This window comes from Panthera tigris, chromosome B4 (assembly GCF_018350195.1).
Source record: "Panthera tigris isolate Pti1 chromosome B4, P.tigris_Pti1_mat1.1, whole genome shotgun sequence".
NCBI classification, from domain to species: domain Eukaryota; kingdom Metazoa; phylum Chordata; class Mammalia; order Carnivora; family Felidae; genus Panthera; species Panthera tigris.
The window spans coordinates 99,394,243-99,418,924 of NC_056666.1; the positions used below are offsets into that span (position 1 = coordinate 99,394,243).

A 24,682-nucleotide genomic window follows, 5' to 3' on the forward strand; every position below is an offset into this window, starting at 1 on the left:
ATGTAATTAATACTTTGTAAGTAAAAGGAAATTTTTCTTTAAGAATTTTGGATTCCATAGAGTAATTAGGATCCTCAAGGACTGTATGAATCTCCAAGTTTTAAATCTAAGTATTATCTAGAGACACTGTGGTAAAATTTTGGAAAAGGAAACCTACCAAACATTGATCTCAGTTACTTGAAAAGCTATGCATCATAACTTCTTTTTTGGGGAATTTAAAAAGGAGAAATTGTGAAGGTGCCTTTTCCTGCATGTGCATGTCCACATGATTGTTTATGGGTTGAGAACCCAGTGGTATTAAGTATTTTCAGACTGGAATAATTAATACTCATTTCATAATTATTTTATGATGTTTAAAGTAATGCATCCAGAGCTGTGTAGAGCTCAAGGAACAATATTTTGAACAAGTATAAAAATAAAGCAAATTCTGCAACAAGCCATCAATTTTCATTCCGGGTATATTTCTCCCCTTCATTGTTGACTTACATGGATCTTCCAGCCCTTCCCAAGATTGGTAGGTTGTACCAAGATAAGGATACCAGATTCTAAGAGTTTATAGAGATAACTGGAAACAAGTGGTACGTATCAGGACAAGAAATCTTAGCTTCTTGTCAAAAAGTAAATCTTCAGTTTCATAAAGTTGTTCATATTAAGAGTTACTTATTAAATATCTTTATGTGACTTTACAAAATGGAAAGTCTGTAATTCCAAGTGGGATATTCAGAATGTTCCTTCATCGGGGTCAGCTAAGTCACAAACTCCAGGAAACCAGATGGGCCTTTTAGAAAACTTTTTGCCTTTGGAGTATGAATTTTTTGCTTGGATAAGTTTTACCTGAACATCTGTCATCAGACATTTACTTCGATTGAACAATACGTTTTAATAGCAGTGTTTCTAGCACTCCAAAAAAGGGACTGTTTCCATTCAAAGCATCAGAAAGCCTCATTGCTGCTGGCTTGCATCTGTAGGTTTAAAGTTTTCATCAAATTTGGAAATTTTCAGTTATTATGTCTTCAAATATTTTTCCTTTTCCCTCCCCCACCCTCAGGAAACTCTAGGTACACATTGATTAGGCAACTTGAGATTGTCCTACAGCTCATGATCAGTTCATTTTTTATTTTTGAGAGAGCACGGGGAAGGGCAGAAGGGGAGGGAGAGAGAATCTTAGACTCCATGCCCAGTGCGGAGCCCAATGCTAAGATCATGATCTGAGATCATGACCTGAGCTGAAATCAAGAGTTGGACACTTAACTCTGAGCCACCCAGGTGCCCCAGTCAGTTCACTTTTTAAATTCTCTTTTTCCCCAGTATTTAGTTTGGGTTGTCTTCAGGTCTTTAAGTTCACTTAAATCTTTTTCTGTCTAGTTTAGTCTATTGTCAATACTATTTAGGCATTTAGGGGATTTTTCATCTCCAACATAGTTTTCACCTACAGTGTTTGATTTAGACCTTTTTTTATATCTTCTGTCTCTACTGTTTTGAAGATATGGATGGAGTACACTGATAATTAACTTTTTATTTTTTTTATATTTTTAAAAGTGAGAGTGAGTAAGCAGGGGAAGAGTAGAGAGAGAGGGAGAGAGAATCCCAAGTAGGCTCTGCTCTCAGCATAGAGCCCAGCACGGGGCTCAGTGTCACAAACTGGGAGATCATGATCTGAGCCAAAGTCAAGAGTCACGCTCAACCAACTGAGCCATCCAGGTGCCCCATAATTAACTTTTAATATCCTTACCTGCTAATTTTCACATCTATGTCAGGTTGGGTTGGTTTTGATTTTTCCTCATTGTTGCAAGTTGTATTTTCCTGCTTCTTGACATGACTAGTAATTTTTTTTTCTTTTCAAATTTTTATTTAAGATGACTAGTAATTTTTGATTTGGTGACAGACACTATGAATTGAGTACTGGATATTTTTGTATTCCTACAAAAATTGCAGAGCTTTGTTCTGTGATGCAGTTATTTGGAAGCTTCAGTTCTTTCAGATTTTGTTGTTAGCAAGATTGGTTAGGCAGGACCGAGTAGTGTTCAATTTAGGATTAATTATTCCCCATTGTTGAGATGAGCAAGAGCAATGTACTCCATCGAAAGCCCCATGAATTGTGTTTTCCCGTGTCACTGGTGGCAATGAACAGGAACTATTCCCAGCCCCATGTGAGCACCAGACTTTGTTCTAAGTCTTTCAGTTGCTTTTTTTCTCTGGTCTTGGACAGTTACCTCACAGGCGCTATCAGCACATGGCTGAAGACTTGCAAAGTGGGGGGTGGGTTGTCCTCTTCATGTCTGTGGAGTTATTTTTCTGTACGGCTCTCTCAGGTCCTTTGAACTCTAGCTGCCTTGGCCCCTCTGGACTCCACTCAGTCTCAACTTGGGGTGCCTCCCAACCCCACCTGTGTTTTCCCTCCTTGCACTACAGCTGTAGCTTGGAAACTCTCAAAACTAGTGAAACTGCTAAGCCTAAGACTGATCTCATTTCCCCATCACTGTTCTTTGTTGCCTGTTGTCCAAGGCCTGAAAACTTTTTTTTTTTTCCGATGTAATTTGTGGTTTTGGTGTTTCAAGTGAGAGGGTAAATCTGGCCTGTTACTTTCATTTTGCTTTAAGTGGAAGTCTGAGTTAACACATTTTTTAAAATTTTGTTTTAATTTCTGATACAGAAAATATTGGTAGATGTAATTGATCATAAACAATAGCTCCTTGGGCTCCTCAACAATGTAAGAATGTAAAGGGGTCCTGAGATTAAAAAAAAAAAGTTTGAGAACCAGTGGACCAGATTCCCAGTGCTTCTTTTAATATGTTAGTGGTTCCATGTGCAACTAAAGGCTCTCGAGTTAAAACAGACTTCTCAACCACATGTTCTCAAGGCCTTCATTACGCTAGTGTGTCCTGTGAATCTACAGCTGTGTGTGTATTAATACAGATTGGTAGCAGCAACACTTGCTAAACTTAACTGATCCTGAAGATTTTTGGGAACTAGAGTTCCCAGCCCTCCTCAAATATACCAAACCACCACAAAGGACTGAAAACATCCCAGTTGGGTCACTTTAAAAATAAAAGTATTTATTTACCATTCAGCACTTTAATAACACATTTGGATTACTTTTGGGCTACCCTGTTGACTTATTCCAAATGATGAAAGTGATTCCTCCCAGAACAGAGCCTAAACAAAGCCAAATTTCTTCTTCCACTCCTAGAACCACTGGTAGCTAATTTTACATTTTGGGGGGAGCTGTTTGTTATGGCTCCCAATTTAAGAATAATTTTGAGTAGGTTGTTTATTGGGTAGAAACCTCAAATTAGTAGGCACCTGGCAGCTTTGTTTAGAGTAATTTCCTTTCAGATATCTACTAATATCTCCAATATAATTTGGGAAACTTAGTAGGTATGGGAAATGTTGGTTCTGTGCGGGGAATGGTTTAATATTTACATTTGGGTTACCTGTAGCTACCTAACCAACCTCTCAAAAATTTAGTAGCTTAAAATGGTGTTTTTGTTCACAGATCTCTAGTTTGCTCAGGACTCAACAGGAATAGCTCACCTTGTTCCACTTGGTGTGGGCTGGGATGTTCAAAAACTGGGGACTGGAATAATCTGAAGGCTCACTCATGTCAGTTAATACTGGCTGATGGTCGAGATCTCTCAGTGGAGGCTATGGCTGTAATACCTCCATGTGGTTTGGACTTCCTCAAAACATGGCAGCTGAGTTCCAAGATTAAGCTTCCAAAGGGAAAGAGGCAGGCAAAAACCATTGCCTTTTCTAACCTCACCTTGTCCAACATATTGTGCTAAAAATGAGTCACTAGGTTGGCCTTTATTCAGAGGGAGGGGAATTAGTCTCCGTGTTTTGTTGGGAATGTCAAAGAATCTGTGGGCAAGTTCTAAAACTACTACATACAGATTTAGAAGTTATTCCATAACTGTTCTTCAATTCAGCCTATCTTCATTTATGGTTGATTAGCTTCCCCAGCCTGCTTAACAAAGAGGCCTTCCCCTCTCCCACAGTGGAACTTGTCTTCTAAGACCACATGAGGTGCTCAAGGCTATGACGTAAATAAGCATGAATTCTTTCACCTAGTACATCCTCAGTTGATTTCTTCCCACTAAGTTTCTGCTTATGTTTTTGATGCCATACACAGCACAACCGCTGTAGCTTTTCAAAATAAGCAATACAGTCTGTTAAAACAGGCTTTGGACAAGATTAAGATATGTTCATTGATCATGCTGGTTTATTTTACCAATCTCACACCTTACCCCTGAAATTAAAGGTTAGATTGAGTCTTTGATAAAAGTTTCTGGGGAAATAGTGAAAATATTGTGTATAGTCTGGTGCCTCCTTTTCTACGTGAGCCAGCTGAATGTGTCAGGACACTGCAACATCCTTTGTAACTTATGCAGGATTGAAATGTTTGAGGAAATCACTTCAGTTTCCAGGATTTAGTAAGTTACCATGTATCAGGTCAGAGTGGAGTCTAAAAAATGTCACACCAAGCCTCAGGTTCTGTAGTTGTCTGTAGGTAGCTGTTTGTAATGATCTTTAGACTTAGATGAATTAAATATTTCAGTGTTTTGTTTAACTGTGCCCACCACCCTGGGTCCTTGTGCCTTTCTGAGCTTATTAGAATGGCTTCTATGGCCCCACCTCTAGAGTCTGCTTCTGTAGGGCCTGGGAATCTGCTTTTTAATACTCCTTGGTGATTCTAATGCAGGTTGTTTAAGGAGAATAACCACCAGCTAGAGCGGGGCGGGCAGGTGGGTGGGGGATGCTGCCCGACCATCTCTCAAGAGCTGGAATCGGTTGCCAAGCAACCCTGACCAGGTTAAAAGAGATCTTCTCCAACAGCTGTGATGCAAACATTAGCCTAGTCGGTCAGCTGCATAACAGGGTGGATTCTAACCACTAAAGTACAGGTAGGGACCCAAGTGATTTTCCGCCAACTGAAATCACAGCTGCTCCTCCAAAACGTGAACGACACTGAGCACCTGAATCCAGCTGAAGTTTTATTTAAAATGTAAAAGAAACACTTCTTGAAAATGCCGAGGAATAAAAAGCAAAGGGGTACAGTGCTCTCTTCCCACTAGTCAGCCAGCCTATCCGTGTACGGGGCAACAGACAGTACGTAAGTGCCGGCAGGATTTCACAGTAGTTTAGTGTTAGATTATCTGTGCCTAGGCCATGTAGAGACTTTCCGCGTTTGATGTCAGCTCAGGGTCATGCCTTTACTGAGCATGAACAAGGGCTCCTGCTCCTTGGCCATAGCCAAATCCCTTGGGCCCAAAGTTCTTTGCGTAGCATCCTAAAAAAGGAAAGAGAATTAGCAGAAGGTCCATTAAGCTTTGCTAGCATTAAGACCCACAAAATGACAAACCCCTGTAAGTTAAAAAAGAAATGGTTTGCCATGCCCAAAACAGTTCAACTTATTTAAGATATAAAATGAGCCACGTAGCAAGTATCTGAGAGTTGCAAAGGTGAGTCCAAACATTCTGACCCACTGGAGTTACAAGCATACAAATCGGGCCGGGCAAGTTACGTGTTTGTCTGTTGTTACCTTCATACATTCATATGCTTTGCTGGAAACATACAGTGTTTCAGTGAGGTTTTTATCTTATTTGTCGGGGGAATTTTAAATGACAGTCAATTTTATTGTCTCAAGTTATCTCTGTTATCTGTGAGCATCTCTAGATCCTTTATTTTCAAATAGCCAGTGGCAATCCCTTGCTTTCCTTCCCAATTCCTCTCCCCACTGTCACAGTACTTTCTTTTTCTTGTATGCTGGTGAAATTTCCTTAACCAGGGTGGGATATTCAGATGCACAGCAATAATGGAAATTAATTTTACCTTTACAATAGATTTCGCCTTCTTTCTCAGTCAGAGTTGTTGATTCAAGACTCTTCCCACACTTGGCACACCGGAAACAGTTTTTGTGCCAGGGCTGGAAGAGACAACTGAGTAAGTCTGAGAGGGTGGTTTCTTGCAGTACAGTGTAGACACTTTGGCAAGTGGCTCGCAAACGTCAACCCAACGCATACTCCTGACTGCTGTGCTTCAACTCCAACAAAAAGCCTGGAACTGGACCTCCCTGTGTCTACACAGGGTGTTGGCCACCTACACCAGGGCTGGGTTCAAACTTCATTTACAGAAGACACGGGCGGTACCAGCCAAGGGCCATCTCCCCAAGAGCCGTCTCAGATCTCACCGCAAACACAATGCGCTCCTTTAAAGACTGCCTCTTTTATGGCTGAGAGCATTGCAGCTGGAAGAGGTGAAGTGGTTAAGTAATTTGCTCAGAAGTACACCTCAGATTAGCATCAGGAGTCCCAACTCTGGTTTCCCACTACATGGAATAACCTGCAGAGTGCAGATTTGTTAACAGTCTGCCTTTAACATCCTTCAGGAGCGCCCCTTATGAAAACAAGTTTCTTTCAAACATAGATGTGATTTGTCAAGTAAGGGCATCGCTTCAACAAGTTTATGATTCAGATGGAAATCTAAGAAAAATTTGAATCCAGGGCATTAATGTATTTATATAAGACAGCACACCTGAAGGGGATGTGAGGGGGACGGGAGAGAAAGGGAGGAGAGAGGAGTCATTCACTGCTGCTAACTCAAGACAGCACTTTACCTTTCCAGCTCCGATTATCTTCTCAGCAGCATACACGGAATCCCCACATCGGGAACACTTCTCAGCACCTCCATACTTCTGAGCAAATTTAGAAGTGTTTGGATTTGTTGTAGGCCTATGAGGTTGAACACTTGAAGAAAGGGGGAAAAACTAGGATTTACCGAAGGGCCCATTCTAATTAATAAGCCCACAAGACAGGCACAACCGGACGCTGGGACTTAACTGCTGTCTTGTCTCACGGCCAGAGGCCCTCACTGAACTACATCCAGGGGAAAGAAGAACTGTGTCTCAGGTGCTGGCCGGCTGGTACTTTAACCTATTTATGGGCTCATTACTGCCATAAACAGACGAAGCCCCAAACTTAAAAACCTGTCTCTGTGAGTCTAAACAGAATTCCTTGAATCCCCGGTGCTGGCCTCTATGAAACAATTATGCTATGCTTTATAAAAACATACACTGGACATATTTTTACCCCATATTCATATCATTGTTCATATTACCACTGGAATCACAGGGAGTTTTTTACTTTACCAGAGTCTGAAAAATCACTGTTAGCCTAAGCAGTTAAAAGTTTCTGCAGATAGGTCAGTGGACTCAGGTAGAATTAAGAACGTTAAGCATTACTTACAGATTAATTTCCTAATATACGTTAAGTGGGGAAAAGTGTGAATAAGCTACTTAGCTTCATGGAAAAATGCTGTAGAAGGTTTGCCTATTACTGTATGATGTTTGCTTTTTCTGTGGATATTGTAATTTTTGTCACTTATTTTCAAGTCACTGGGTAACTTCTCGCTTTAATTCCCCTTCAATATGTAGATGTACCTACAGTGCAGAATACCATTCTGGGCTCTGAGAAGATTTAAAGGCCCCTCTCAAGCCTTGTAAGTCAGTCAAGCAGATAAGAGGACAGCAGCAGTTAGCTCAGCAAATGGTACAAGTGTCCCATTTTTCCTGTTGGAAAAAGTTTTCTTTCCTGACTCTAGTTTAAGTTACATACTTATAGAAAATAAAATGTTAGTTTAGAAATACTGCCTTTTCATAAAACAAAGGATTCAAACTCCTCCCCGGTATCTTCCATTTCTTCATCTCCAGTGTATCCATGTTTTATCATCTGTTTTCTGTACTTTCACATGAGGTGGCAAACATATAGCATTTCTGGAGTCATGTTTGCTATGGCCGCTGGAAATTTTATTCTAAACAACAAATACCAATTCACAGTACTGATGCAAGCATTGGTGTTTCCAGTTGCCCCTAATGTACGAATATTTTTAAAAAACTGTACAACCTACTATAGGTACTTCCTTTGGAGAGTGATTTTTGATAGCTATTCACAATGATATCCAACATTTGGAGTTAGGAGTTTCCCCAAAAAAATATCCAAAATATTATGTTAACAAGAACTTAATGTAGATTATCTCCCATCTCCCTGCTAATGACATCGTAGGGTGTGTATAGTTGTTAACCTCACGAGAAATGAAGAAATAGGGGCTCAGACAGTAAATAACGTGAAGAGCTACAGAATTAGAAAATTGGTGAGTCTGAACTGACAGTTCTGCCTCAGTGAAATGTTCTGCCCACACAGTGCTGCCTCTCCGGGAGACTCCTGTGAAGATAATATGGTCCCCATATGTTATATCGTTACTACATCCCACCAGGGTGCTCCAGACCACAGGTGCTCCCAGAGGTCAGTCATTAAGAGCAGAGAGGCTTCTGGAAAAGGAAGTCTCTACATCTGGCCCTAGTAGGTGGCCAGGCTAAAAAGGAGAAGAGGCAAGGGCACAGATCAACAGGCCAGCACAGAGGGCTGACCAGCTATTGGACAAGATGGAGCAGCAGGAGGTAAAGAAGTGGGTCCACTGCTGCCCTTTGTGACTTTAAAACTGTAGCCGCAATCACGGACTTAACTTTTGGGTTATGGATGAACTTGGCTTGAGGGGGGGTGGTGTGGAGGGAGGTATATAGATATGTGTGTTTTTGAAAGATTTGAAAGAAATCTTAGAAAACGAGAAAGGATTTTAACAAGCTGGAAAAGGAGAGCAGAACAAGCACAATGAACTTCAACAAAGACCAAGGTAAGCTGGGCTCCTACAAGTGATGGCGCATAACAACGGACGAGCCAGCCCTTGTACAGCTGGTTGGCAAGGCACCATGGCTGGGAAACTCTGTGGAAAAAACCCAAAGAACAGACAGGTGGGCCTCAGTGCAGTGGAAAGAGCGCAGGTTTGGGAGCCAAATGGGCATGCGGTCAAATCCTGGCTGTGTCACTTACTTGTGTGACCTGAGCCTTAGTGTCCTGTCTATAAAATAGGGACAAGGTATCTAAACCCCCAGAGTTACTGTAAGGATTATGTAAAATGAATATAAATGTTCAGCAGACAGCAGGCACTCAAGTATTATTTCAGGCATACCACAATGCACCGTGCTAAGCTTTGGAGTTACACTAGGTTAAGTTCCAGGCCCTGCAATTAGCTAGCAATGCGACTTTAGGAAATAGCTTAATATTTCATTGTCTACACTTGTTGAGTAAGATGGGAAACCCTACCCTGTAAGGCTGTCGTGAGGATTATGTGAGGTGACGTGTTAATATTGCAGGGTGTCCAGCACACGGGGCATGATTAACGGTCTTGTCCAAGAAAAGACCACTTTATTGGAGTATCACACCCATTTTGGCCTCTTCGATATAAAACGGATGTGAAAAATGTGAAGTTCAAATGAGAGAATTAATCGGTCAAAAACAGGAATTAAGAGGAAATTCCAAATGAAGAAATTATGTAGCCTGAACATAAAATACTAAATGAAGTTTAGCAGACTTAGTACCTTGCTATTTTGGCACTGGAACCTTTAAATTTTAATACTAATGTCTCAGCGAATCAAAAACAATTTCAATTTGAAGTAAGACTTTGTAAGTTCGAGAAAAGTAATTTCTTGGTGAAATATTCTTACATGGAAGGAGTGACTGAGAATTTTTCCTTGCTTAACTGCACATGAGAAATGTGTCTCATGATTCAGACACTACATTTCTGTATCACTTGATTTCATGACATCTGGTCTCCAAAACACTGTGAAATGGAAGTAAATGTAAACCATGTGCTTTTGAGAACATGAGTCCTTGATACACTGGAGCATGGCCCAAAACCAAGACTAGAAATCACTGGAATAATCAATAAGAATTCTATTAGGTCCCAAACTGTCCATTTCAAGCTTAAAGAATAGTCATTAGTTGATACATGAAAACCAAGAGTCTTTTGTTTGCTTATTTTAAGCTAAAATCTGTCCCAGACTGCTATTTCACCAAGCAACATTAATTGTTATAACTCCATTCTGAAGGTAAGAAACGCGATCCTAACTCACCTCTCTGGCTTGATGCCCAGCCTCTCACCCCGGTCCATGTTGAGCGTGCCAGCGCCCTGGCCATAACCATAGCCTTTGGGCCCATACTTCTTTCCATAGCAGGATTTGCAGTAGATCTCTTCATCGTGAATTGCCACTGTGGTGCTATCTAAATTCTTCCTGCAAACCACTGAGGAGGAACGAGTGAGACCTTTAGAAACATGCCAGAGATGCCATTTCCCTAAGAGCAGTGGTGGCCCTGACACATGGTCTACAAATGGGAAAGGCACAGGCTCTCTCACGTTCCTATTTCCCCTGTGGTTTCCCAAAAGCCATGGGACAGCATCTGGACTGGGTCGGCTACAGCTGAGGACGATTTGCCTTTCTCCATGGATAGGAAGGGTGTTGTTTCAGAAATGTATCAGAATTTTAACATCCTGAAGCCTCAGACTTTTCAATAGGCTTGGCCTCTCTGGCAGGACGGAGGGGTTTCAGAGAATTACACGGCTAGAATTACATGAACAAAAGGAACAAAACTAACGCTTGCTCCAACCCTCAGCACAGTCTTCCACCTCTTCACCCTAGTGGTGCCAAAGCACAACCTAACAAAGATCAAAAGAGTGGCTGAGTGCCCTGTGGGGGCTGGCTCTGTAGCCCTCCCCTGAAGAGCACCCCCTGGCATAAAAACGGCTTTAACTCCAGAATTCCAGTTTTCCTCATGAGTCCGGAGGGGATAACCTATTATTCTTTCATCTCGCCACCGGCTTCTCCAGCAGTGATGAGTAGGTCTGAAAATCGCAAAGTGGTTTCAAGTCTGCATTTGTGTTTCCCTTCTGTCCCAAAGGAGAATGCATTCTTTCTTGATGGTTTTCTTGCCACAAGACATTTCCACGGATCCCACTTCATAAAACTGCCAAATGTCATCATGTTTTACCCAGACATTATTTCACTTTCTAAAACTTCAGTTAAGCTTGGAAAACACACACACACAAAACTGTGAGGGAACGTACTGGGCAGCTGGAAATCCGAAGTTAGTAGAAAGGGGGATTTTTCCTCCCTCCTACTTAAAAGGGTAGGGGGAGGGAAATAAAAGGAGGAAGAAAAGAAGGACAGCAGGGAACGGCGACTGGCTGGTGTAAAACAGTTACAATTAGGAAGCTTCTATTAGCCTAACACTTTCTCTGGTGGAACAGAATGACATCATCTGCTCTGGAACCTTGCTGTTGAGGCTCAAGAACTGAAATGTGTTTGCTGAAAGACACAGGTAACCTAAAACCACACATTACAGGAGAATAAACACCCTTAAGAGAAAAAATCAAAATACAAAAACTGTTTCAAAGACCACAGAGTTCTTAAAGCAATTTTATGAAAATTTTACTATATGACCATCCTTCCCTTCATCCTCATTCTCTATTCTCTACAGTAAAATTCTAAGTTTGCAAACTGTTCTGAATTATATCCTTAAAAGACGTTAGTCAGCAAAGACAGATACTAGGAAGTAACAGTAAAATTGCCAGTAAAGAAGTTGACATTGGGGAAACAGTGAGTTTATTATGGTGGAGAGACTATCCTGGCTTAACCTAGATGAAACTAAGAACAATGTCTAAAGTATCTGTATTTCCCCTTTTGTTCATGTACTCTTGGTTTCAAACCTGCTGAAAAACAGATTCCTTAAAAAAAAAAAAAAAAACTTCTAAGAGAAGAAATGGTGAAACCAGTTCCAAGAAATGGTAGCTATTATGGGGGCATACACAGTAAACATATGTTGGATTTTTATTCTTTAACTGCGACTTTCTGCTGTCTGTTTCTCGTTGCCTGCAAAGCAATTACACCATAAAAAGGTCCCAACATGTTGAATGCTGGTGCCTAAAGAGAAAAGGGCAACTAAAATTTGAGAGAGGTTTTTCTGGAGATTATTTCTTAACGTAACCCAACATATTTAATATATGCAGTTTCTAGCAATAATTTTCACTATATGGTACTATAGATACAGCAAGTATCTGCATGTACGGGGGGGTGGTCCTCATGTAACAAATCCTTCATCAAAGAAAATTTGTCCTTTGAATCAGAAGATGATGATTAACAAAGAGCTTTCCGAAGTGGCTTCTCTACTGCTTGAAACTGAACACTTAGTTATCACTACAGTCTGCAGGGGGAGGGGCCCTGTGTCCGGTTCTGTTTCTCTTACTGCCCACTGTGTACAGTCTTTCGAGCACAGACGTGTGTTTTATGTCCTCTTTCTTGTCTGTATCAGACACTGATAATCTTCCATCTTTAAACAGTAGTAATTCTCAACTTGCCTTGATGGCATTTTCACATCCTAAGCTCCTTTCTCTCAATTAGGATATCAATAACCCAGAAATAACTGAATTTTCATGACCAGAGAAGATGGAAATGTAGCTTCTAGACATTTGATTTCAACCAGTAGTATGCCAAGAAACAAGCAAATACGTTTCAAAGAGAAAGGCCCCTGCCAAAGAGAAAGCTGGGGTGGATGAGGAGGAGCAAACCGTTCATTCAGAAATGAGAGCCCAGCCCTTACAACGCACCAGAAACTGTGCCAAGTGCCAGACTATAAACAGCACTGAGCTCTCAGTGAAGCAGGGGAATGGACGTGAGAACAAGTACAGTACAGTAAAGGCCCAGTGGAGGCTAAAAGCCGCGGGGACATAGTACGGCCACATGCCACAGGTCAACCCTGCCGTCCTTGCTGCTAGGCTGAGCGTTCACGATGTCAAGGACAGATAGGCAGAAACCACCTAAGCTTCTAGAATCATCTCTGTGGGGCGCCTGGGTGACTCAGTCGGTTGAGCATCCAACTCTTGATTTCAGCTCAGGTCATGATCTCACACTGCATTGGATCGAGCCCCGCCGACAGCATGGAGACTGCTTGGGATTCTCTCCTTCTCTCTCTCAGCACCACCCCCTGGCCCCACTCATGCTCTCTCTCAAAATAAATAAGTAAACATTAAAAAAAAAAATCTTTGTTAACAAAACCACAATGTTTTTCCTTAAATAGGTAAACTGAAGCTTTTACATTCATTACAACCCATTCATTGTCGAAGATCGAGCCCTGGAAGATACTTACTGCACAGAAAGCAGCAGCGGTGGAAGCTTCTCCCATCACACTGCACCTCTTCTGCGTGGTACACGGTCCTCCCACACGCCCCGCACTTGTTTCCACCTCCCCACACGGGCATTCTGCAGGAATAAAGGACTCATTAGAATGTCCCCACACGAGACGAGATGCCTGCCAAGCTCCCGGGAGGGCTGTTTAAACCCCAGGGCCAGCTGCAGATTTTGTCTAAGAACTGCTCTAACCACGTCTTTAAAGCCCTGCGTTCCTCCAAAATCGCCTCATCTTCCAAATTGCAGCTCTTTCCTTAGCAAACTCTGACTTGTCACGCGCAAGTTTTTTTTCCCTACAGGACAAAGGACCTGCATTCAGTAGAACAGTACAGGTCGCCAGGCACAAAACAAAACTATGCCACCAGAAGCATGAGGGTTGAGAAAGAAGTGTGGGAGTGGAAAGGCAAACACTGTCCGTCCCCGACACCCCCACCTTAAGGATGGGTTCTGAAAACTCAGCTGAAGAACATGTACCCAGGTGGAGGTCTTTATCATGTGTTCACTTCGTTGTAACACCGCCGATTTTTTTTTTAATGTTTATTTTTGACAGAGAGACAGAGCATGAGCGGGGGAGGGGCAGAGAGAGGGAGACACAGAATCCAAAGCAGGCTCCAGGCTCTGAGCTGTCAGCACAGAGCCCAACGCGGGGCTCAAACTTACAGACCGTGAGATCATGACCTGAGCCGAAGTCGGACGCTTAACCGACTGAGCCACCCAGGTGCCCCTAACAACGTCGAATTCTTAACACAATCTACAAGAGCTCTGCCACTTTCGAGGGATGAACAGAGTGTTGTATTGCCCCGCAAGAACTAGTCTTATCTGTGTCTGCTGAAGTTATGCAAGATGACAGTGTAAATAGTTGTGTCTGTGACTGGAAGAACTGTGTGCATGGAGCCCCGGCTGTAACCACAACAAACTTCCATTGGGATGGCTACGATTTAGGTTTCTGTGCTTCACTAACCCCCAGGTCCTCTAGCCCAGCCAGTAGTAGTTTTTCCCCTCTTCGATAGGCCTGTCAGTCCATAGAGAATATACTACCAAGTTCCCTTCCCGGCGAGGTGAATTGTCTTTTGAGCACGTCTGCAGTTGGCCTGACTCTGGGGTAGTGCTACAAGCTTAAATCCTGCTGTGTTGTGGGGCCAACATGTTCTAACCTCTCTTCTCAATGAACTGGCCTACCTGGCCGCGGTTTCAAATGCCTACTTCTGAATGGCCAACGTACTCAGGTGCCTTAGCAGTACAGAAAGTTGTCCTTCAAGGATGGTGCCCTGCCCTGCCCCAAGTGGTATCTAAAAACACAGTGAGAATTTCTTTCTTCTCCAGCCTCATTCTCACACTTCTCTTCTGTGAGTGGTATTTGTAGCCCTTGGTTGTTCAGTCTCCTTAGATGAGATGCACACCTCTCTAGAAAATAGCTGGTTGAGAAAGTGGAGACCCCCTTGCTAACTCAGACTTGGCTAGCTACATAAGGGAAGAGGAGGGCTGCTAAGCAAATAGATGGAAGAATCTTCAATCCTTAAAATAAAAAGGAAGGCGGTCAATTCCCATCCTCCTGCCCAGCCTACAGCATTAAACAATCCAGAACCCAGTGACTTCCTTGACACTGAGATGAGGTCTTTCTAAAAGCAAGTTTTACAGAATTAATCACTGTGTTGGGCACATTTCTGGGATACAGCATTCTCTTGACCCTCTTGTAACACTTTCCCCCAGATGTTCTCCAGGCAAGTAACCATCTCTTTCTTAGTCCATGTGGGTTAGGACGTACTTATTAAAATGTAGTCTCCTTGTGATGGTCCACCACATCTGGTACCAGTTCAAGATGAAATGCAGGTGAGAGTTCAGAAACTTTATACAATTTTATGCCACAACAATCAAGAGCATGATCAGTGGACTCACCTTACGGAATAGCATAGAAGCAGAGAATCTGTGCTTGGAAATTAAACAAAAATGGTCCTTTACCAGATAGTTTGAGAAGTACTTGTTTAGAGGGTGTTGACCGTACCCTCAACTCCGGGGCTGGGCATGTGACTCGGTCATGACAATGAGGTCACTGCATCCCCCCCCTGCCTGCCACCCATCACAGTGTCTGGTGTGGGAATGAGCACACGACCCTAAGGCAGTTCAGTGAAAGTTAAACCCAGGGCTATGTGGATGTAGGGGTGGAGCTGCTAGCAGCTGCCTAGCCACTGGAAGAAAGGAACCTAAGAATGAAGCTGGCCCAGAAGAAGAGAGATGGAGAGACTAGGTTTAGACACTTTTCAGCTGTGTCTTGTCTTATCCTATAGACATTACATGAGCCAGTACATTGCCTTTTCAAAGTCATTCTGAGATGGAGCTCCTGTTCCTTGAAAAACACACAGACCTGACTAATATGACTAGTTATCACTAAACTGTTGGTCTCAACTTGCAAAAAGCCTACTTCCTTATTCAGACAGGACCAAGGTGATTCTGAGGGTCCATGAAGGTAACAGGCTACTGTGAAGGCATCCACAGAGGATCAACAGCTAGCAGCAATGGGATAAATCTGCAAGCTTTCCTATAGTAGTTGCATAAATCTTTTATTCCCTTCCCTGGAGACAGGTGCTCCAATGTTTAAATCCACAGTGAAATTTGAGCCTGACTGTAAAACCTCAGACACAAAGCCTTGGCTCCAACAGCCTGCACTGGCTTGAGTCTAAAGTGCAATTAGTGATTCTGACTTTGCCCCCCGGCTCCAAAGTTACCAGAGTTCTGGAATGTTCATGGATGCCACAGACATCTGCTGGAAGTACCCTTATGATTCTGGAGGAAACCTAAAACCCAGCCCTGGCTTGTAGGTAATGACCTTACAATTAATTACTACCTAAAATTGGATCCCAGCATCAACAGCCCAGCTGGCTTCTAACATAATCTGTTACTGTCAAGGCATTTCTCATCCTATTAGAAACTATACTATTTAATATCAACCTAGTGGCTTACATTTTCCCACCTGTTTACTTTGGAGCTATCACCAATAAGGAACCAGATTTCTATGAAGACTAATGCCATCTTGGGTTATCTCTGAATACCATTTAAAAATACTTTTTTCAAAAACTAACTCATCACTTTGTTATTCCCTATTAAAGAGCAGCTTGGACTTTTAAACAGGGAAGAAGGTCTTTCCTTTCTTTATGTAATTCACAGTTACTTAAATTCACTTATTGTAAGTCAAGTCTGATTTCTACTGCACAGGCCACACCAGCCAAATGTGTCATCTTTTCAGGAAATACCCATCAAAGTACTACAACATTCAGCTTACTATGTTAAAAGCTTTTTCCCCTCTAGGGTGGGGACCACATTTCTGTATTCCCCATACCATGTACCAGAGTGCTTGGCACCTATCAAAATAATGTCTGTTGTTTTAAAGAATTCTTCCTTTTTTAAATTGTACAATTCCCAATTCGATTTTATGCTTATCAAGACAAAGGTAGCACTGGTCTACTTCCCTTTGTCACATTTTTTGATCCTACGTAAAATTGCCAAGTCATCAACTTTTCAAAATTTCCATCCAGTTTCAAGGCTTTCCTAAGGATTTCTGACTAGCCCTCTCTGTGGTCCAAGCACATGGTGTAATAGAAAGAGCATCCTCACAAAGCTTCAGCTGGAGTAATCTTTATTTTTTTATGTTGGATACTGGGTAGTTGGGCGTTCCTTCTATTATTCTCTACTTTGTATGTCTGAAATATTTCATAATGGAAAGAAGGGAGGGAAGGAGGAAGGTTGGTTTGGATAGATCCAGTATTTAAGATGTTACTTAAGATGGTTGTGCAACCTTGGGCTTAGTTTTCTCGTCTGTAGAATAGGGAAAGGCAGCCCTCTCTAACCAGTGGAGATACTGTGAAGACAAAAGGGGGTAAACAAATGTAGCGGCAGCTGTCCAGTTAACTGTTTGCTTGAAAATGGAGGGGCATCTCCTAACTGTCCATCCTGCCAGGAGTACTCCAGTAGGAAAACCCACTGGCTGGCGCCTACGGAAGAACAGAGCTCAGAGCAAAAAAACAGGGTAAAGAAAAAACTTAGCTGGTTAGTCACTCATAAACCTTCTTCTGGGATGTTAATACGCACTGCAGACAATGATAGTTCCATTTATGGTGACTAAGAAATGAAGTTCAAATTTACACTTTTGGGGTGAACCCCTGTGGACGTTCCCTGAATTTGGCAGGAGGAAGTGTGATGATCTTCCATTTCTGTCACTCTTGGCATTGCTTTGCACAGAAAAAAATTCTAAAGCTTCACGTTCCCTACAGGCCTTTGGCCGTACTACTCCACAACAGCTGACATTAATCACAGCAGACTGGATTTGCACTCTGCAGTCTGGGCTACGTGCCTCTCCCCAACCCTATGCATTAATTTACAGAATGGTGAGAGGAGAAAAGAAATCCCACTTTACACATATCTCGCCAAAGAGGCCAAACAGGCTTATTCTCGGTTTCTCAGTCCACTCTTTGTTTTTCAGTGTCTGAAAGAGTTCTAATACTGGGGCACTGTGTTAGATTAAAAGGCTTGGTTTACATCTGAACACCTGTATGCGATTTCTCTTTGCTGCTTCTCCCCAGGCAAAGACACCACCCAGAATTTCATAAGACTTACCCCTAGGAGAAAATTACTGTCGTCTAAATCTGAGTCACTTGTGGTCAAGTTACCTCATTCTCCAGATAACCGGCAAGAACCGCAAAGTGGCCACACAGATCGTTCTCACACTACCTGTTCTGCATTTACCATCTTCTTTTAGATTCTGAATGTCTTGAATCCCTGAATCTAGACTCTACATGTCGCCACTCACAGTTTCAGTCACTCGCTCTGATACCAAAGGTTTGGAATGAATCCGTCTATAAACCCGAATTCTAAATACTTCCAGAAGCTTTGACATTTTATTATTACATACAGGGTTTTGTTAGGACACTGGAATCTGGCTAGAATCCAATTTCCAGAAAGGGAGAATTCATTATAAACCAGTTTCATCTTGAGACACATGGAGAGGGGTCGCTAGTTAAAGAATATGTAAATTAGTAGCACTGTCCCGAATTACAATGATTTTTTAACAGAGCCAGAGTTTGAGAGTAGTAGTTAATTGGAAATTGAGCTCCACTCCGTGCCCATTCTAAAAATTTTTCCTTCTGCTTACCAAACAATCTGGTTAGTCTACTTCCCTTATCTAAGTGAATACCACTGAGCCAAGCACAGACTTTATATGTTAGTGATGAGCTACATGTTCCATTTGGCTCCTTCTACCAAAGCCACGACTTCAAGACAGCTCGGCCTAAGAGTCCATTAAAAGCATGGCTTTCGGAGTCAACACAGTCTCATTTCCCTCATATGTAAAAGGAGGATAATGTGCCTTTGTTACAGAGTTAAGAGAATAGGTTGAAGAAATGCTTATCGGAGGCAGTCTGTGTAGAATGATATACTCAACATACTCAAGAGATGATGTTTTGTTATGAATCCCCATCTACACATCTCAGATAGCCATTCCTTCATTATACCCCTAATCCCCCTGCCTCTCCCCATCAGGGCAACTGACTTCCTGCCCTCCCTCATCCAGCTAAATCCGAATTCCTTTCCTGTATCTCAAGTAATTCTTCTAGGGTAAGGGCAGCTAATAACCACTGTACAATGCTTTACTGCATGGAGATTTCGTCCAAATGTATTAATTCCGCACTCTGTAAGCCACATCCTGGGTTAGGAACTGAGGCTAAAATAGCTGGTCCTAAGGAAGGGTGCCTGTTCCTCAGGAGGTCCTGCTTTGGTGCTAGCATGACATGAACAAAGGCAATACGGTAGAAGCCATGACACAGAAGCAGGTAGAAAGGGATTCGGGAAGTCCGCAAGGTCTCAGGGATGGCAAAAACAGTTTCATCTCATAGATTTGCTCACAGTGGGCTCCTGGAACTACGTTCAAGATTCTGCATTAAAGACGACTGTGATTAATAACGTCTGCCACGGAAAATGCATTGCATGTGCCACCTCTAACATGTTCCTAGTATAAGAGAAAGAGCGTGGAGATAGAAGGCTGAAAGTCTGTTACTGGCTCTGTGATCTTGGCCAACTTCTTTAACTTCGACATCCTCAGCTGCACCTTGGAAACGGATGAGAACGCTCGTCAGGTGGTTGGAGGATTTCACGAGATACCGTTTGTGAAGTACCTGGCAAAGAGCCTGCGCTGCACAGACGCCGGCTTCCTCTTCCTTCAGCAGCGCTGCTGGGCCTGAATATGGCTACCAGAAGGTCGGCCGTTAGGTGACTTGCTGAGGTCAATGACCTCCAAACACCCAAAGCCCGGCTCAACCCACTCCTGTTCAACTCCAGAACCACAATCTCTTCCCCAAACTCCCATATCTGATTGAAGGGTTGAGACCATTCAGATCACCTGAGAATTATCAGTCCTTTGGTTACCAAATTACTTGTGCACAGGAACGCCTTCCTCTCTGACCAATCTTCAACCCTCCAGCTACCGGTTAGTGAGTGTCCTCTCTGTGCCTGGCTCACCCCCAAACTGCTACTTTCGACCAGAAAGCTCTCTGTCACTCCTCTCTGCTGCCCTAAGTCTATCCTCGCTACAGAGAAATCCGCCCTTCTCTCCAGTAAGTTGTCCTGTGTTCACCTCAGCGCCACCATTAATTACTAATTCCATATCCTGTTTCCATTCATGTCTTCAACGTGGAGTACAGCAAAATCCTTGACACAGATTTCAGTACTACCTGCCAAATCACATACTGTAATTAGAATGCAACTAGGCTATAGATTTGGTCACCGACCCCCAGCATCTGCCATCTCAATCCACAATCTGTGCAATCCACAAGATATTTAATTATTCAAATAATTTAATGTTGGTGTGATTTTTACATGGAGTCAGACCGAGATTTATATGCCAAAACTACTACTTATATGCCAAGTGATCTTAGGTTGGTTATTTGATCTGCTGCTTTTCTGATTTTAAAAAATGGAGATAATGCTTATTTATATCATAAACTAGTTCTGAGATTAAAGAATATATGGAAAGCATTTAGAATAGCGCTTGCCACGTGAAAGGTAACAATAATCACAAATACTCATGTAATACAAGCTCTTTGCCTGTATTACAGGCACAATGTTTATTTCACAAACGTTACCATTAAATCCCCCGACGCTTACTACATGTGCTACTTATATTAAGTAGTTTACTTATGTTAACTTAGTTAATCCTCCTAACAGCTAAGGTAGACATTATCATTATACCCATTTTATGGCTGGAGAAGCTGAGGTATAGAGATCAAGTGACTCATAACTGTGAAACCAAAGCAAAATTACCATTTCAATTGAAAAATGAACACCAATAAAATTCAAGTGACTTCTAGGCTCTGGCACAGGTTCTTTTCAAATTGGGCATTTCCTGTACTATGTGAAGACTGAATTCTCTCTTCACTTTTCTCTTTTAGAAGTACTATGAAGCCACCATGAAACCTTCTTTCCTGTAGTGAACTGGGAAGGTATTTGGCCCTAATGTATTATAGGGTATCTGTCCTCTTTTCATTAGTGAAGGACAATTAGTAGTTACTGTTGGCACAATGAGATAATAAAAAAGAGCAAGGAGAACTGATACCCTTTGCAAATGATTCACAATGTACTTGCTCCCCTGACTTGGTTCTTCCCTTGACTTACACAAAAACTTAAATTTTTTTTAATTTTTAATTTTTACTTTATTTTGAGAGAGAGGGCAAGCACGCATGTGAGCACGGGGGAGATGCAGAGAGAGGGAGGGAGAGAGAGGATCCATAAGCAGGCTCCACACTCAGCATGGAGCCCAACTCAGGGTTTGATCTCACAACCCTGAGATCATGACCCGAGCTGAAAGAGTTGGACGCTTAACTGACTAAGCCACCCAGGCGCCCCCAAAACTTAAAATTTTTAACAATCAGAACTTGTGCCAGGTTCTTCCATAATCCAGTTTGAGAAAACTCCAAGTCAGGGTACTTAAACTGGGACCACAGATTCCTTGAAATAGCAGGGACTGATGAACTTGGTACCACATACTTTATTTTATGCACTTAAAAACATTTTGAAAAGGAGTTCGGAAGCTTCACCAGACTGCCAGAAGGGTCCACCACACAAAAACAGTTAAGTATCACAATTGTGGGTAATCAAGGCCCCAAGGGAGTCTAGAGATCCCCACCCAATAGAACCCCAAGGATGCCATGCAAATACCAGCCCAGGAAATAATACGGTACCTTGAGGAAACCAATGAATATCAGCAAAGGGAAGAAACCTGTCCTCATGGCAAGGCCTAATAGATACTGGTAAGTCTGCATCAGTGCCTTCCTGGAAGAGGCTTTCACTGATGACCATTTCCCTATATATTCAATAAAATTTACAATAGTGTCCAATTACAAGGAACCTCTCCCTGGCTGAGCTGGGCTTTGTACAAGGATCACAATCAACGTGCCTTATGACAACCCTGTTATAGGTGCTGTTACATCCATTTTATTAGATGAAGTAACTGAGACCACACAGTAAAGATGCCCAAGGTCATCAAACCAATGGGTGCTAGTACTGGCATGTGACTTGGGGCATGGCTGGCTTTAGTCCTGTCGTTTTCACTAGGCCAGGACTCCTTCTCCATAGGAGGTTTGCTCTCCTCAGCTCTCCTGATTTACCTTATTTCTGGCAGAGAAGAACAATTAGATGTCCACATCTCCATGGCCATTTAGTGGCAATGTTGAGGCTGGACTGAGGCTTCTAAAGCTCATTTATTGCCACCCCCTCTATTCTATATGCCAACATTCTTGCTGTTTTGGTATAAAATGCAATTTTGCCAAAACCCAAGTTATTGCCAGTTTCATCAGATCTCCAATGAGTATTGCTTTCATCATAGTATTTAGCATATTGGTATTTGTATCAATCAGTATTTGAATACATTTGGAGCAACCGTTAAAAATTTGCAATCGAAACCTTAAGTCAAATTCGCTAATATTACCTACTGCCTGAGTTCAATTAAATATTTGTCCCCCACAATTGCAATCTTACTCCTTCCTTTCTTCATTCAATTAACCAATAGTGGCTCTGGTCCAACTGTGTTCAAGGCACGCAGGCAAGTACTGTGAGTCTCAAAGACTCATGAGATGCAGATCTTGTCTCTTGTAATTTTCACTCTAAAAGAGCAAAGAAAACTAGACACCAGAGTAGAAAGAACATTGAGAAATATTGATCAAGTACCAGCTGCAATCAACCTGAGACAGCAATGACCAAGGATAGTGAGGGGAGACCAGGGTGGACTTCATAAAATCACTTATGTTTTGGTACACAGTTTTGAAGTTATGTGATTCATTTAATCCATCGCCCATCTCTTTCCTGAAAAATCTGAGTCAAATTAGAGACAAATTTGTGATTGTCCTATTTGAATTCTTGTCATTTCGTAAGTAGAGCTTTAAAACAGGTTAATTAGAAAAGAACCAATGACACCATTTTTACTGCCTGAGTTAAAAAAAAAATACTACCCCAAATTAAAAGATTATCCATATTGAAAGCATATTAAAGGTGACAATGTGCTTAATCTGCTGATGGCAAATAAAACAGGGACCACATTTTGGGTAACCATTAAACAAATATCCTTCAACAAACGTCCAGGCTTGAGAGAGGGGGTGGAAGGTAAGTGTCTCCCGGCTTAGAAACCCCCTCCCCCAGGGACTGCCTACGTGGAGCTTTGGAACTCAGGATGTGATTTCAGGACCTGTTGCAGAATTTCACAACCAAGCATTCTTGCTTTCCCGTTTATACCTGAATCGTAGAAAGTTCCGGAAAAAGCTCGACCTGATGTTTCACTGCTGTTCTTTCAACATTTAAGGTTCAGTGCTTAGTGGGCAGAGACCACTAAACAATGGGGATGCCAGAAATCTGCACCGCAGCAGGGGAAGGATCCTGGGCTCGGCGGGCTGTGGAAGCCCCCACCTCACTCCCAGGACTCCCAACCAGCCCCTGGTAAGGTCGCCCTCAGCGCAGCGAGGCAGAGGAGACCTCCTCCGGGCAGAGGAGACCCCGAGACTCGGAACCCACCCCACCCTCTTCTTGGAAAGAAAACCGGCTGCTGGAGGAGGGGGCCCAATGCTACCAAAAGGCGGAATAGCAGCAACGCGAAACTCTCGGCCCCGCCTCTCCCAAAGAAACCGGTGTGAAGCAACTGGTAGGGAGGTCACGCACGATTATTTATCTGCCCGAAGGGCCTGGGATCCAAGGACAGGGCCGGGGCGGCTACGGGGAGCGGGGCAGGTGTGTGTGAAAGGGGGGTGGGGGAACCGGGGGGGCAGGGGTGAGGAGAATGGCGGAGGGGAGGGCAAGTGGGGATCGAGATGGGGATATCGGAGATGGGGGCGGGGGGGCGCCGGCAGGACGTCCCGAGGAGCCCGGGAGGCTGTGGGAACCTTCCTCCCCCGGGGTGGGCGGAGGCGCCCCCACTGCAGTTACTCACTCGAGTCGGAGGCAGGACCACGCACCACCCGCGGCAAGGCCAGACCCCTGGGAAAGCTCCGCGAGTCCGCGAACAGCGGCTAACCCAGAGCCCCCACCTTTTAAAGACTCCGTGATGGGCGTGGCCCTACGCGCCCCGCCCCGCCGCACCCGGCCTCTTCCCGGACCGGCTCTGGACGGCCGGGGGAGTCTAGCGCGGGGGCTGCTTGCCGAGCGGCTTCAGGCAGGGGGCCACGAGACAAAGGGCAGAATCCCGCCTCTTCCTGCTGTTTCCCGCTCGCCTGGCATCTTCCCACGTCCCGGGACCCTTCCGCCGGCCTTACCCCTCTCCCTCCTAACGGGATCCGGCAGTTTCCAGAAGTGATTAGCAGCTGGAAAAGGAGACTTTCTTACCCTTACAGAGGGACCGGGCCGCGAGACTGTCCCGTCGGGAAATAGCCCCCGCCACCCTGTGAGGTACCCTTCCCACGGGGGGCACCAGGTCTCCTTCAGGAGGCTACAGTCCAAGGCCGCAAGTAGAAAATCCGCCAGATCGGGGGTTTCCACCACCCGCTCCCTTGCCTTATCCTTATAAGTAAACTCAACGTGATTAACTTCCCCAGTGGACAAATAGTCTCTGGTCCGATTTCCAACCTCTGGGAATCTTCAACCTTCCTGTTGTTAAAGAGCAAAATATCTCATCTAGACCAAATAAATGACGTTACGAAAACGCCTCATTCCCCAAGTGTTTTTTGCGTTTCCCACCACAAGGGCACGGTTGCACACATAGGGGGGAAGAAACATAAACCCAGCCAGAAACCAGGGCACCTAAGGGCCCAAAGATGCCAGTGACAACGCAGGGGACCTCATACTTGAGCTGCAGGATGATTTATTGTTGTAGATGAAAAATAATGTCGGCTCTGTGCGGTTCACATCCTAGGCCTGCTGATGACCTCTGTGCCAGAAGCCATGACCCCTGAGAACTGTTATCTGGGACAGGGACCTCAAAAAAGGCTGTTACTGAAACTATCCCTCAAACCACAAATGCAAGAGTTTGCTCTGGTCCAGAACTTCTCAACCTGAACACCTGACATTTGGGGCTGGCTGATTCTTTGCTCTGGGGGCCTGTGCTGTGCGTTGTAGGACGCTTCCACCCGCTAGAGGCCAATATCA

At 43.4% G+C, this 24,682-nt stretch overlaps 2 protein-coding genes across 2 annotated transcripts in view; one reads left to right on the top strand and one right to left on the bottom strand.

The window, feature by feature from the left end:
• The window catches only part of ZDHHC17 (zinc finger DHHC-type palmitoyltransferase 17), a 103,900-nt gene extending 90,865 nt beyond the window's left edge, over positions 1-13,035 (top strand). The window contains exon 18 of the mRNA XM_042992803.1: positions 12,966-13,035. Coding sequence (XP_042848737.1) covers positions 12,966-12,969 — 4 coding nt within the window. The 3' untranslated portion in view covers positions 12,970-13,035. The remainder of the gene's footprint in view (positions 1-12,965) is intronic.
• Positions 4,982-23,640, bottom strand: CSRP2 (cysteine and glycine rich protein 2). Its single transcript, XM_042992804.1, has 6 exons — positions 23,532-23,640; positions 13,035-13,147; positions 9,968-10,136; positions 6,617-6,746; positions 5,833-5,926; positions 4,982-5,290 (listed from the first exon to the last, which is right to left on the bottom strand). Exons 2-6 carry the CDS (start codon positions 13,144-13,146, stop codon positions 5,214-5,216), a joined length of 582 nt encoding a protein of 193 aa, XP_042848738.1. The 5' UTR covers position 13,147; positions 23,532-23,640; the 3' UTR covers positions 4,982-5,213.
• Positions 23,641-24,682: the final 1,042 nt, after the last annotated feature.